The sequence below is a fragment of the Pseudophryne corroboree genome, chromosome 5 (assembly GCF_028390025.1).
Source record: "Pseudophryne corroboree isolate aPseCor3 chromosome 5, aPseCor3.hap2, whole genome shotgun sequence".
Classification (NCBI taxonomy): Eukaryota; Metazoa; Chordata; class Amphibia; order Anura; family Myobatrachidae; genus Pseudophryne; species Pseudophryne corroboree.
In genome coordinates this window covers 114093576-114108916 of record NC_086448.1, presented here as the reverse complement: position 1 = coordinate 114108916, position 15341 = coordinate 114093576, and the positions used below count along the sequence as shown (strand labels likewise).

General features: G+C 46.5%; 1 protein-coding gene across 4 annotated transcripts in view; it reads left to right on the top strand.

The window, feature by feature from the left end:
• Positions 1–15341, top strand: part of LOC134927318 (phosphatidylinositol 5-phosphate 4-kinase type-2 alpha) — a 261728-nt gene that overhangs the window by 194923 nt on the left and 51464 nt on the right. For all 4 annotated transcript variants that reach the window (XM_063921582.1, XM_063921581.1, XM_063921583.1 and 1 more), the window contains one exon: positions 14586–14738. In XM_063921582.1, coding sequence (XP_063777652.1) covers positions 14586–14738 — 153 coding nt within the window. The remainder of the gene's footprint in view (positions 1–14585; positions 14739–15341) is intronic.

Here is a 15341-nt window from a genome sequence, read left to right as displayed (position 1 = left end):
GATGTTGGTGTGGAGGCGGAGCAATTGCCGGTAATGGTGATGTCACCCCCTAGGGAGTCGACACCGGAATGGATGGCTTTGTTTATGGAATTACGTGATAATGTCAGCACGCTGCAAAAGTCGGTTGACGACATGAGACGACCGGCAAACCAGTTAGTACCTGTACAGGCGTCTCAAACACCGTCAGGGGCTGTAAAACGCCCTTTGCCTCAGTCGGTCGACACAGACACGGACACCGAATCTAGTGTCGACGGTGAAGAAACGAACGTATTTTCCAGTAGGGCCACACGTTATATGATCACGGCAATGAAGGAGGCTTTGCATATCTCTGATACTGCAAGTACCACAAAAAGGGGTATTATGTGGGGTCTGAAAAAACTACCTGTAGTTTTTCCTGAATCAGAGGAATTGAATGACGTGTGTGATGAAGCGTGGGTTACCCCTGATAAAAAACTGCTAATTTCAAAGAAGTTATTGGCGTTATACCCTTTCCCGCCAGAGGTTAGGGCGCGCTGGGAAACACCCCCTAGGGTGGACAAGGCACTCACACGTTTATCCAAACAAGTGGCGTTACCGTCTCCTGATACGGCCACCCTCAAGGATCCAGCTGATAGGAGGCTGGAAACTACCCTAAAAAGTATATACACACATACTGGTGTTATACTGCGACCAGCAATCGCCTCAGCCTGGATGTGCAGTGCTGGGGTGGCTTGGTCGGATTCCCTGACTGAAAATATTGATACCCTGGATAGGGACAGTATTTTATTGACTATAGAGCAATTAAAGGATGCATTCCTTTATATGCGAGATGCACAAAGGGATATCTGCACTCTGGCATCAAGAGTAAGTGCGATGTCCATATCTGCCAGAAGAAGTCTATGGACACGACAGTGGTCAGGCGATGCGGATTCCAAACGGCATATGGAAGTATTGCCGTATAAAGGGGAGGAATTATTTGGGGTCGGTCTATCGGATTTGGTAGCCACGGCAACAGCCGGGAAGTCCACCTTTTTACCTCAAGTCCCCTCCCAGCAGAAAAAGACGCAGTCTTTTCAGCCGCAGTCCTTTTCGTTCCTATAAGAACAAGCGAGCAAAAGGACATTCATATTTGCCCGAGGCAAAGGAAAGGGTAAGAGACTGCAGCAAGCAGCCCCTTCCCAGGAGCAGAAGTCCTCCCCGGCTTCTGCAAAGGCCTCAGCATGACGCTGGGACCTTACAAGCGGACTCAGGGGCGGTGGGGGGTCGCCTCAAGAATTTCAGCGCACAGTGGGCTCACTCGCAGGTGGACCCCTGGATCCTGCAGGTAGTATCTCAGGGTTACAGGTTGGAATTCGAGAAGTCTCCCCCTCGCCGGTTCCTAAAATCTGCTTTGCCAACGTCTCCCTCAGACAGGGCGACGGTATTGGAAGCCATTCACAAGCTGTATTCTCAGCAGGTGATAATCAAGGTACCCCTTCTACAACAGGGAAAGGGGTATTACTCCACGCTATTTGTGGTACCGAAGCCGGACGGCTCGGTAAGACCTATTCTAAATCTGAAATCTCTGAACCTGTACATACAAAAATTCAAGTTCAAGATGGAGTCACTCAGAGCAGTGATAGCGAATCTGGAAGAAGGGGATTTTATGGTGTCCTTGGACATCAAGGATGCTTACCTTCATGTCCCAATTTGCCCTTCACACCAAGGGTACCTCAGGTTCGTGGTACAAAACTGTCATTATCAGTTTCAGATGCTGCCGTTTGGATTGTCCACGGCACCCAGGGTCTTTACCAAGGTAATGGCCGAAATGATGATCCTTCTTCGAAGAGAAGGCGTATTAATTATCCCTTACTTGGACGATCTCCTGATAAGGGCAAGATCCAGAGAACAGCTGGAGGTCGGAGTAGCACTAACTCAAGTAGTGCTCCAACAGCACGGGTGGATTCTGAATTTTCCAAAATCCCAACTGATCCCGACGACACGTCTGCTGTTCCTAGGGATGATTCTGGACACTGTTCAGAAAAAGATATTTCTTCCGGAGGAGAAAGCCAGGGAGTTATCCGAACTCGTCAGGAACCTCCTAAAACCAGGGACAGTGTCTGTGCATCAATGCACAAGAGTCATGGGAAAAATGGTGGCTTCTTACGAAGCGATTCCATTCGGCAGATTCCATGCACAAATTTTTCAGTGGGATCTGCTAGACAAATGGTCCGGATCGCATCTGCAGATGCATCAGCGGATAAAATTGTCGACAAGGACAAGGGTCTCTCTGCTATGGTGGTTGCAGAGTGCTCATCTGTTAGAGGGCCGCAGATTCGGCATACAGAACTGGGTCCTAGTGACCACGGATGCCAGCCTGAGAGGCTGGGGAGCGGTCACACAAGGAAGAAACTTCCAGGGCGTGTGGTCAAGCCTGGAAACGTCTCTTCACATAAATATACTGGAACTAAGAGCAATCTACAATGCTCTAAGCCTGGCAAAACCTCTGCTTCAGGGTTAGCCGGTGTTGATCCAGTCGGACAACATCACGACAGTCGCCCACGTAAACAGACAGGGCGGCACAAGAAGCAGGAGGGCAATGGCAGAAGCTGCAAGGATTCTTCGCTGGGCGGAAAATCATGTGATAGCACTGTCAGCAGTGTTCATCCCGGGAGTGGACAACTGGGAAGCAGACTTCCTCAGCAGACACGATCTTCACCCGGGAGAGTGGGGACTTCATCCAGAAGTCTTCCACATGATTGTAGTCCATTGGGAAAGACCAATGGTGGACATGATGGCGTCCCGCCTCAACAAAAAACTGGACAGGTATTGCGCCAGGTCAAGAGACCCTCAGGCAATAGCTGTGGACGCTCTGGTAACACCATGGGTGTACCAGTCAGTGTATGTGTTCCCTCCTCTGCCTCTCATACCCAAGGTACTGAGAATTATACGGCAAAGGGGAGTAAGAACGATACTAGTGGCTCCGGACTGGCCAAGAAGGACTTGGTACCCGGAACTTCAGGAGATGCTCACGGAAGATCCGTGGCCTCTTCCTCTAAGAAGGGATCTGCTTCAGCAGGGACCGTGTCTATTCCAAGACTTACCGCGGCTGCGTTTGACGGCATGGCGGTTGAACGCCGGATCCTAAGGGAAAAAGGCATTCCGGAAGAGGTCATCCCTACCCTGGTCAAAGCCAGGAAGGAGGTGACTGCACAACATTATCACCGCATTTGGAGAAAATATGTTGCATGGTGTGAGGCCAGGAAGGCCCCGACAGAGTACTACATATACAGCCCCCGGTTGTGCCCCCAGTGGCACCGTGGGATCTCAATGTAGTTTTGGATTTTCTCAAATCCCATTGGTTTGAGCCACTCAAATCGGTAGATTTGAAATATCTTACATGGAAAGTAACCATGCTACTGGCCCTGGCTTCAGCCAGGAGAGTGTCGGAATTGGCGGCTTTATCGTATAAAAGCCCATATCTGATTTTCCATTCGGACAGGGCAGAATTGAGGACGCGTCCTCATTTTCTGCCTAAGGTGGTATCAGCGTTTCACCTGAACCAGCCTATTGTGGTGCCTGCGGCTACTAGCGATTTGGAGGATTCCAAGTTGCTGGATGTTGTCAGAGCATTGAAAATATATATTTCAAGGACGGCTGGAGTCAGAAAATCTGACTCGCTGTTTATACTGTATGCACCCAACAAGCTGGGTGCTCCTGCTTCTAAGCAGACGATTGCTCGTTGGATTTGTAGCACAATTCAACTGGCACATTCTGTGGCAGGCCTGCCACAGCCTAAATCTGTCAATGCCCACTCCACAAGGAAGGTGGGCTCATCTTGGGCGGCTGCCCGAGGGGTCTCGGCATTACAAATCTGCCGAGCAGCTACGTGGTCAGGGGAGAACACGTTTGTAAAATTCTACAAATTTGATACCCTGGCTAAGGAGGACCTGGAGTTCTCTCATTCGGTGCTGCAGAGTCATCCGCACTCTCCCGCCCGTTTGGGAGCTTTGGTATAATCCCCATGGTCCTGACGGAGTCCCCAGCATCCACTAGGACGTCAGAGAAAATAAGAATTTACTCACCGGTAATTCTATTTCTCGTAGTCCGTAGTGGATGCTGGGCGCCCATCCCAAGTGCGGATTGTCTGCAATACTTGTACATAGTTATTGTTACAAAAAAATCGGGTTGTTTATTGTTGTGAGCCATCTTTTCAGAGGCTCCTACGTTATCATACTGTTAACTGGGTTCAGATCACAAGTTGTACGGTGTGATTGGTGTGGCTGGTATGAGTCTTACCCGGGATTCAAAATCCTTCCTTATTGTGTACGCTCGTCCGGGCACAGTATCCTAACTGAGGCTTGGAGGAGGGTCATAGGGGGAGGAGCCAGTACACACCACCTAGTGGTCAAACTTTTAAATTTTGTGCCCTGTCTCCTGCGGAGCCGCTATTCCCCATGGTCCTGACGGAGTCCCCAGCATCCACTACGGACTACGAGAAATAGAATTACCGGTGAGTAAATTCTTATTATTATTGTTATTATTATTATATGGTCTTTAGTATTAATGTAAGGGAAATATTTAAAATTAAATTATAACAAAAGTCACCCTGGCTGTTTAGAGTCCATGATTCCGGGCTGCCTCACTGAATCGGGACATTTGGGAACCTTGTGTCATGATGATCATTCTAGTGCACAAAAGGATATATACAAAATGTTGGTAACTATGACTTGGCTAGTTACAGGACATTACAATGATGCACACAGCTGTAGCACTGCATTAGGCTTTACAATCAATTATAATTTTTCCAGTACATTTTACATACAGTGAAATTTAGTGATGCCTCATCTGCCACGTGCTTAGGAACATGTAATATCTGGATTGTACGATTTGTATAAAACCTCTTGAATAAACTTGGTAATAGCTCAATCAATGTAATGTATAATGAATCAGCTCCAAGAGCTATATCACATCGAGGTTTACAAAGTGTCAATTGCAGTAAATGGACCCCAGCTACTGTAAGTTATATTATACCATGTATACTGTAAATCCCCAGAGTATCATTCATGCTGTTTATATCAATACTAAGTTATCATCCACAATAACACATTCATGAGAGAGAACTTTATACAGATGTGTCCTCTTACATCCTCGCTGCAGTCATACTAAACAGCCCTTGAAGTCGCGCCATGCCATGATGGGACTCTGTAGCGCTGAGCTTCTTTTTTTTGCTTTTTTCCCACAAAAATTTGTCTTGGATGCAAAGTAATGTAATAGGAAGTAGCTATAATAATAATAGGACACACAAGTAGCTTCTGCTGATTAAAATGATATGCGGCATGTCTATATTCTGTGTGCAATTGCGGCTGTATCTGCATACGAAATGCTACGTTACAGTGTTTTCCATGAAAACACTGTAGCATAGCATTTGTATGCAAATACAGTTGCAGTCACTCTCAGAATATAGGCATGCTGCGTATAATTTTAATCAGCAGAAGCTGCTTGTGTGTCCTATTATTATTATCCTTTATATGACGCCACAAGTAGGGAGGCCAATCCCGGGCCGTTTTTTCAATCCCGGGATTCGTGATTGAAAAACGGTCAATCCCGGGATTCCCGGGATTGCAGTAGGGACCAGTGAAGGTTGTAGGGAGCAGCGCTGGAGGGAGGGTGTAGGTAGTGGTGCGGGAGGTAGGGAGGGTGTAGGTAGTGGTGCGGGAGGTAGGGAGGGTGTAGGTAGCGGTGCGGGAGGTAGGGAGGGGGTAGGTAGCAGTGCGGGAGGGTGGGTGTAGGTAGTGGTGCGGGAGGGAGGATGTAGGTAGCGGCGTGAAAGGGTTGGTAGAGGCGCGAGAGGGAGGGTGGGTGTAAGTAATGACACTTACTATTAGGCGGGCGGCCGCGGCAGCCATGGACTCACTGAACGCGGGAGCATTTCAAATGAAGCGTCGGCCGCCAGCCAACCAGAGCTGGCGGACCGGCAGCCAATCAGGGAAGCGGTCGCAGCAGTGGCTCCTGATTGGCTGCCGCTGCTGCGGCAGCTTCCCTGATTGGCTGCTGAGCCGCCGGCTCTGATTGGCTGGCGGCCGGCACTACATTTGAAGTGCTGCCGCGTTCAGCTTGTCCATGGCTGCCGCGGCCGCCCGCCTAATAGTAAGTGTCATTACTTACACCCACCCTCCCGCACATGCGCACTGTAATCCCTTGAATCCCGGGATTGGAAGCTCCAATCCCGGGATTCAAATCCCGGCATTTTTGGGCCCAAATCCCGGGATCCCGCCGATCCCGGGATTGGCCTCCCTAGCCACAAGGGTTCCGCAGCGCCCAATTACAGAGTACATAAATAATCAAAACAGGAAAACAGCAATTTACAGTTAAAGACAATGGGGTGATTCCAAGTTGATTGCAGCAGGAATTTAGTTAGCAATTGGGCAAAACCATGTGCACTGCAGGGGAGGCAGATATAACATGTGCAGAGAGAGTTAGATTTGGGTGGGGTGTGTTCAATCTGCAATCTAATTTGCAGTGTAAAAATAAAGCAGCCAGTATTTACCCTGCACAGAAATAAAATAACCCACCCAAATCTAACTCTCTGCACATGTTATATCTGCCTCCCCTGCAGTGCACATGGTTTTGCCCAATTGCTAACTAAATTCCTGCTGCGATCAACTTGGAATTACCCCCAATATAGGACAAGTACAGGGTAAATAAACATAGCTACAAAAGCAGATGACACTGAAATAAGTATCCAGTGGCATACATTACATTGCGTCTAAAGGCCCGTACACACTGGTCGATGTATCGGCCGTTCTCTTGAACGGCCGATACATCGCGGGACCGTCGGCCAGTGTGTACGGGCGATACGTCTGTGAACTCCGTCGTTCACAGACGTATCGCGTCGGCCGCGCAGCACAGCCGACAGCCAATATATCTAACGATATATTGGCCCGTCGCTGTGTGTGTACGGGGCGGTCGTCCGACCGCCCGTACACATGCTGCGGTGGCCGGCGGTGATTGACAGGTGAACTGGGCGGGCGCGAGCGCCCGCCCGCCCAGTTCATGACGTCAGTCCCCCGACGGATCGGGCTGTGTGTATGCACAGCACACTGCCCGATCCGTACATAGATATATCTGCAGATCAATTGATCTGCAGATATATCTACTAGTGTGTACCCACCTTAAGATGCATTTTCACTTGGAAAAAACGCAAAAAAGACAATCTGCGCTACCGAATCACACAACACTCACGCATTATGTGTAACACAACTTGTAGCGCACAGAGCAATGATGTAAGAGGACACATCTGTATCATACAAAAATGAATACGATTTCCGTCTGATAGTAGTTATGGTATATGATTGCAGGTATCCGTTCACATGGTCGACCATGTTATGGTCGACAGTCATTAGGTCGACCACTATTGTTCGACATTGACATGGACACATGGTCGACACATGAAAGGTCGACACATGAAAAGGTCGACATGCGTTTTTTAACTTTTTTTTCTTTTGGGGAACTTTTCCATACTTTACGATCCACATGGACAACGATTGGAACGGTAAAGTGTGCCGAGCGAAGCGGTAGCGGAGCGAAGGCACCATGCCCGAAGCATGGCGAGCGAAGCGGTGCACTAATTGGGGTTCCCAGTCACTTTACGCAAAAAACGACACCAAAAAAAGTAAAAAAACTCACGTCGACCCTTTCATATGTCGACCTTTCATGTGTCGACCATTTTCATGTGTCGACCATGTGTCCATGTCGACCATGTCAATGTCGACCAATAGTGGTCGACCTAATGACTGTCGACCATAACATGGTCAACCATTCATACTGGAACCATGATTGCATTAGAACCTAGATACAGTAGTTATACTGCTTATTTTTATTTTGTTTCTTTAAAAATGTATTTATTGGGTTTCACTTAGCACTGCAATATGACATTAGTTAAAGAAGTAAGAAAGATCAGCAAAGCTGCAAACTTGACATAAATTGTATGGAAACCTCACACCAAATATTCATATAGAAGCATGTCGGAAAGTGCACCAACCCACGATTGCTGTCTCCAATAGGTTAAGAGTATGGATAATAGTAAGTCTTCGTTCAAAACAACAGCAGCATAAGGTGACAAAGACAGTGGGGGATATGTATCAAAGCTTAGAGACAGATAAAGTACCAGCCAGTCACCTGTCACTTTACAGGAGCTGATTGGTTGGTACTTTATCTCTCTCCACTTTATCTCTTCCCAAGCTTTGATAAATCTCCCAAATGGACAGAAACATGGAGGGAAATACAACAGAGGGAGAGGAAAGATGTGTGGGAGAAAGGGAGCATCCTGTCAATGTATCCATAGATAATCCGATGTCACAGTCTCAATAAGCTATCGGCATAGGCAACGTAGCAAGCAATTTGCGGTATAGATATCAATTTGTCGTGTCAAATAAGCTTTCTTCTTGTATGGGTGAGTCTAGGGTTTCTATATAGGGGCCAATTGTTTTAGAAAAGTGTTCCACCCCTTTTTCCATACCAGTTAAGAGTCTCCAAGGGGATGCAGTCAATATACCGGCTGTCGGGATTCCCGCGTTCAGGAGACTGTTGCCGGAATCCCGACGCTGAAATCCCGACAAATACTGGGTATTCCCACTCGGTTGGTGGGTCCACGCGACCAACCGAGTGCGATTAGAACCTGTAGCGAGCAAAGCGAAACACCGGTCCAATGCGTGGCGAGCGCAGTGTGCCCGCAACGGGACTCGCTGCTGGTATTCTGGCAGACGGAATGCCACTGTCGGTATAGTGACAGCCGGTATCCCGTCTGCCGGGATATCATATTTATCCATCTCCAAGTATAAAGTGTGTAAGAGCTGAGCCATATCGTAGCCTAGGAGTGGAGATGAGCAAATAGTCCGTTTGGATAGAATGAATTTTTTTTTTTTTTTAGCAATCATAATGGCAGTGTTCAAAAAGGGGATACAGTGTCTATGAGTGCCCTCCAAACCTCAGGAAGTAACATTGCACAAAGTAAAGCAATAGGGTCAGGCGTACAGTGTAAACTGAAAAATCTGTTGACAAATGATAACTTATTAAAAAAACGTTGGATCTTAGGGGGTATTTCAGAGTTTTAGCACAAATTTAGCACATCTACTATCATTTTCTCAGACATGCAGAAGGACGCCCAGCACAGGGCTAGTCCGCCTCACATGTCAGGCCCTACCCCTCCCCTCGCACAGGTACAAAAGCATTGCACGGCGGCAGTGCTTTTGAACTTGGCGAGTAGCTCCCTGCCTGCGCAGCTCCTGCGCGCTGACAGGGAGCTACCCGCCGCGTTCCGGGTCGCAGCTGCTATGTGTGATGTCACACAGCCGCCGCAGCCCGCCTCCCCAACAGTCTGGACACGCCTCCGTTGTCCAGCCCGTGCCCCGCCAACGGTGTTCTAACGCCGTTGGTACGCCACCTCCCGCCCCGCGACCGCCAATCAGGCAGAGGCGATCAGCATCTCGCTGGGCTCCTCGGGTGCGCACACGCACTCCACAAAGTAATTCAGTCTGCGATCGATGCTGCTGCAGCAATGCAGTCTGGATTACCCCCTTAGTACGCTGCCAAATATTTTTATTTATAGAGCTTTGTGGAAACCTTTTTTCTTTTGGGACTGTAGTCATTATTTCTGAAAGAAAGAAAGCTAGTGACCATTTTGTGTGTTTGGCTGTCAGGAAGGTGTATCCAGCGTTTCACAGAATAACTCTCAGGAGTGTAATGTGAGTGGCAGAGAATCTGCTGCGATCAGAGAGGATTTACCAATATGACTGTATAATTTTTGACACGTAGTCACTTTCCATGGTGGGAGCGACACTTTCACTATCCAGGATGAGCTTCCTTTCATCTCTGCCTACTCATTTAAATAATCCTGTCCTGCAAAATGAGATTCCATATTTCTGCTTCACCGCAGAACTCTGTGCATTAGCAGTTAGCGAGAAGCACCCGTGATCTACCAGAGTCCTTTCACCAAACAGTTCCTGCACCCCCTGCAGACACCACATCTTGTCCACCAAATGTGCAGCTTCCCTTATAGATGAGCTGTGCCCAAGACGCCTCAAAAATATATATTGAATTGTGTTATAAACATTTTTCACCATTGGGTAGTACGTATGGCTCCTTTCAAACTTTTTCCTTGGGTATTGTAGTGCATACTTGCCTACCCTCCCGGAATGGCCGGGAGGTTCCCGAAAATCGGGTGACCCTCCCGGCCCCCCGGAAAGGTGGGCAAGCCTTCCGCTTTCCCTGCAGCCCCTCCATGTCCCTCCTCGGCCGCCTGCAGCAGAGAACAAGTAGGCGGTCCGAGGGGGTCCGATGATGCGATTCGCGCTGAATCGTGTCATCGTAGCTCCGCCCCCCACTATACAGCGCCTCTTTTCTCGGCACTGCACAGCGGGGGGCGGAGTCACGATGACGTGACCCTGATGCCACGCCCCCAGACTGTACACTTTCCTGTCGGCCACGCCCCCGGACCGCCCATCCTGCTGCCAGCCACGCCCCCATGCACCTACAACGCTGCCTCCTCCCAGAAGAGGGGGCAAAATAGTAGGTAAGTATGTTGTAGTGTGGTATAAAATGAACTGTAGGGCATTTTTAAGGTTATATATTATGAACCAGGGCACTGTAATGAGGTAATAAACGCGAAGCACTATATATCATAATGTGAATTGGGGGTACTGTGTGGCATAATGTGTACTGGCAGCTCTGACATGTGACACAGGGTGAACTTAAGCACTACTGCCATTCATAAAAGAAACTAGAGCATAACATTAAATAAGGCTCTACTATGGTTCAGAAAATGAACTATAGCATTATTATAGGGCATAAAACGAACTGCTGCTGCAGAGAAGTGTCTCTCTAGAAACATTGAGATGGGGCCCTTCAAAATGTTGCTACGCCCCTGATTGGAAGCTAAACACATATGCATTTACATGCACCTAAGATGAGTTACAAATGCAGCTTGAACACAGAATTGGAACCCTGTTGTATACTTACCCATAAACTGGCTACATACCCAGTAATCATATTGCCGGCCCATTAGCCCCCAGATCTGTAGCTAAAGGGTTGGAAAACCTAATGGGACATCTTTGGTGATCTAGCGAGTAGGATATACAGAATATATTTGCCGCATGTTACAGGGTCTCTGAGGGATACATACACAGGCTGATGCAGTCATTAAGCCACACTTGGATCAAGGGAAATATATCCAATTTTCGTCCAGTTTGAATAGGCTGGGAAAACATGTGGCTTTTACCCAGTGCCCTTTGTTCTCCACTCATTGTGATTGGAGTAGCCCACATGATAGAGAGTATATATATGTATTTGCTTGAATCTGAACTCATTTGATTTGTGCATTTTGAAGCACGCTTGTAGTGCAGTGGCTGACAAAGCGTCTTTCATCTTCTGTAGCCTGTGCTATGTTTCTTATACATAGGCTGCATGTATTCTCAAGGGGTTCCCAGACACATGAAAGAGGTAGATCCATCTGTTCATTTAAACTCAAAATTATAGGTTATTATATTAGGAATGAATAAAGCATTTTAAGTATTTTTAAACATTTAAAGGGATTACTAGATAAACATGAAGGCACATTACAGGGTACTTTGTATATACAGTATCTTCACAAAAGAGGGGCACATGACAAATATTTGCCACCATGACAGGGTCACATGATTCAAGAAGGTTGAGAAACCATAGGCTAGAATATGTACTCACCTGCCACCTAGTGGCCATTTAAGGACAAACGCACTCTAGTTTCTGATACTGCAGACATCCTTATTCCCTATGAGAGCAGTACTTGCACAGGAATGGCAGGTCATAAATGGCTTATTGTATTGCATTTAAAGGTGTATGAATATTTATGAAATTGCTAATGTAGCTTTGTAAGTAAGATGTGTGTAAACTAAGTGCATGTTATGCAGAAATAGATAAGTATGAGTTCAATTAAAAGGACTATGGTAATAAAATTTAATTTGTGCAGAGCAGTTACATTTGAAATCATTCATAGCTAATTGTGCAAATTAAATACAGAGACTATTGTTTAAGTACTATAGAGAAAACAGTCTGACACAATGTGCCAATTGCTATTCTAGCTACCATCACGTTTTATAGATAAAATATGAATAATCCTTTTAAACCTCTTCTTAAGGATATTCCAATTTTGGGGATGTTATAGAATTAATTTAAACAAATATGCTATCTCTTGGTCATTGCAAACACAGGACTGATTAAGAAAATTGTGTTTTGCTGCAATACAATATTTTGTATTTAAGAATGCTTAAGGTATGTAATAGGCCCTACACACTGGCCGACATCAGTCAAAGATATGAACGATCTCGTTCATAAATGAACTAGATACCGTTCATATCTTTGAGTGTGGAGGCTCCAGCGATGAACGATGCGTGGCCCCGCGCTCGTTCATCGCTGGTTCCCCGTCGGCTGTACATGCAGGCCAATATGGACGATCTCGTCCATATTTGCCTGCACTCCAATGCAGCCGGGTGACGGGGGGAGTGAAGAAACTTCATGCCCCCCGTCAATGCCCCTCCGCCGCCGGGTCGCCCGTCGGCCGTATCCGCCGTCAGGCAGCTCGGCAGCGGATCGGCCAATGTGTAGGGCCCTTAAAGCTGGGTACACACTGGGCGATATACTGTATATTGGTCACTCAACCAAACAGTCAATATATTTCGCTAGTTGGGTGGCACATGTGTACACTCTACAGCACAGTTGATGCCTGATATGGCTGCAGATATACAGTATCTGCGCATCTGGCTGTGTGTACGGGCAATCCGCCAACAACCCGTACGCTGGCTGCAGGGGCTGATGTCACGGCTGGGCGGCCAGTCCAGCTGTGATGTGAGGAACGTCATATCGAGCAGACGATCGGTAAGTGTGTATGGTTACCTGAATTTTGCACCCAACTTCAGCCTTTAAATGCCTGGACGTTTATTTTAGATTGTTGCTATTAAGAAGAAAAATTCCGTCAGCTATGTTCTCGTGACACTCAGATTTTGAAAGTCCTCTTTTTTTTCTTCTTCTATCATTTATATCAGGCATGTCCAAACTGTGGCCCTCCAGCTGTTGAGAAACTACACATCCCAGCATGCCCTGACACAGCTTTAGCATTCTCTGACAGCAAAACTGTGCCAGGGCATGCTGGGATATGTAGTTTCACAACAGCTGGAGGGCCGCAGTTTGGACATGCCTGATTTATATGCTCAGTTCAAGAATAGGATGTCTCTCTCTTATATACCCTCAACTATCACACGTCTTATTTTGGATATTTCTTACAAAGCACAAATACCTACAGGAAACCACTACTTTCTTTCTTTCTTTCTTTCTTTCTTTCTTTCTTTCTTTCTTTCTTTCTTTCTTTCTTTCTTTCATATGATATTATAACATACCGACTAAAAAAATGTAAGTTTGTATTTAGTGGCACCTAGATGCCCATACTATTATGTAGCTAGTTCCTCACTACATATGGGAGGTCATTCCGAGTTGATCGCTAGCTGAAAATGTTCGCTGTGCTGCGATGATGCAAAAAAAATGGCACTTCTGTGCATGCGGCGCAATGCGCACACGCAACGTATTTTCACAACGGTCGATGTATTTTTACACAAGGTCTAGTGGAGCTTTTCAGTCGCACTGGTGGCCGCAGAATGAGTGACATGAAGAGGGCGTTTCTGGGTGTCAACTGGCCGTTTTCAGGGAGTGTTCGAAAAAACGCAGGTGTGGCTGGGCGAACGCAGGGCGTGTTTGTGACGTCAAAACTGGAACTGAACAGTCTGAAGTCATCGCAAGCGCTGAGTAGATCTGAAGCTGCTCTGAAACTACACAAAATGATTTTGTTGCCGCTCTGCGATCCATTCGTTCTCACTTCTGCTAAGCTAAAATACACTCCCAGTGGGAGGCGGCATAGCATTTGCACGGCTGCTAAAAACTGCTAGCGAGCTCAACTCGGAATGACCACCATGGTGTCTTATATTTTGTTGACTAATACAGGTCAGTGTATGGAGGAGAGAAGAAAGGTCTGTGAGCCATCACACTGTGCAATACAGAGAGCATTGTAGTGACCGTTATACAATGCAGAGATCTTACTAATAAATGCTATTTGATACAAAACGCATTCTAATGACCGTTATACAATACAGAAACCATGCTAATAACCACTGTACAAAACACAGTGGTACTGTCCTGGTGCCACTAAATAATAATCGCAGTTCTGCGTTCACCCGACTGACCAGGAGAGACTCACCCTAGTGTTGAAAGGCCTCCATGCAAACCTTGCCAGTCCCCATGGATGTTATATGACAGACACATCTAAACACCTTTAGGGGTAAATTTACTAAGGTGGGAGTTTTTTTTAGAACTGGTGATGTTGCTTATAGCAACCAATCAGATTCTGCTTAACATTTATGTAGCTGCTTCTAGAAGATAATAGATAGAATCTGATTGGTTGCTATAAGCAGCATCACCGGTTTTAGAAAAACTCCCGCCTTAGTAAATTTACCCCTTAGAGTTTGGGTACTCGTTTCCCATTTCCAGGGTATCTTGCTGATTATTTTGTTTGTTTGTTTTACCTTATTGTGTTCTACACTTTACAGAATTCCCTGACAAGATATTCACCACTGGCTAATGACTCGCAGGCCCGGAGTGGGGCAAGGTTCCACACTTCCTGTGACAAGAGGTACATCATCAAAACCATTACAAGTGAAGACGTGGCTGAAATGCACAACATACTAAAGAAGTACCATCAGGTAAATACAGAACATAGCAAGTAACTCCGCACACTGCACAGAAACTACAACACATGGCCGTTCTCTGTGGCACAAATAAGACGGACTTATTGGTGGTTGTTAGATAAACTGCTGTACCTTTATCTGAACATTGTTGCCCATAGCAACCAGAGTTCCTCAATTTTCAACTGTTGTTTGGAAAATGGAACAAACTGTCAAATTAATACCTGTAGATGTGTCTTCATAAATTGTCACTAGCCTCTTAATAGATTTACTTGTTTTAAAGGTAGAAAGGGTCATTTGTGAAAATATAAAAATACAGAGGAGCTGAGCAAATTCTATTTCTTCTTTTCTAATGTCATACACTGGTGTTCCCGCGGGTACAATTATGAGAGTTTGTTTAGCAGGACAAACATGTTTATTGGGAGAAAGCCACAGCTTAGGATGTGCCCTCAAAGTCTGTGCTTACTCCCAAAGCAACTTAATGTTTGTTTGTTCCTGGGGGCGTGGTCGGGATGGGTAGGAGTAATATTTGTGCAAGCTCCCAGACCAAATTAACCTAAAAGCCCATCTCCACTCTGGGAATTCAGTCTAAATTGGACCCTGTACCTTGGCTGTGCATCT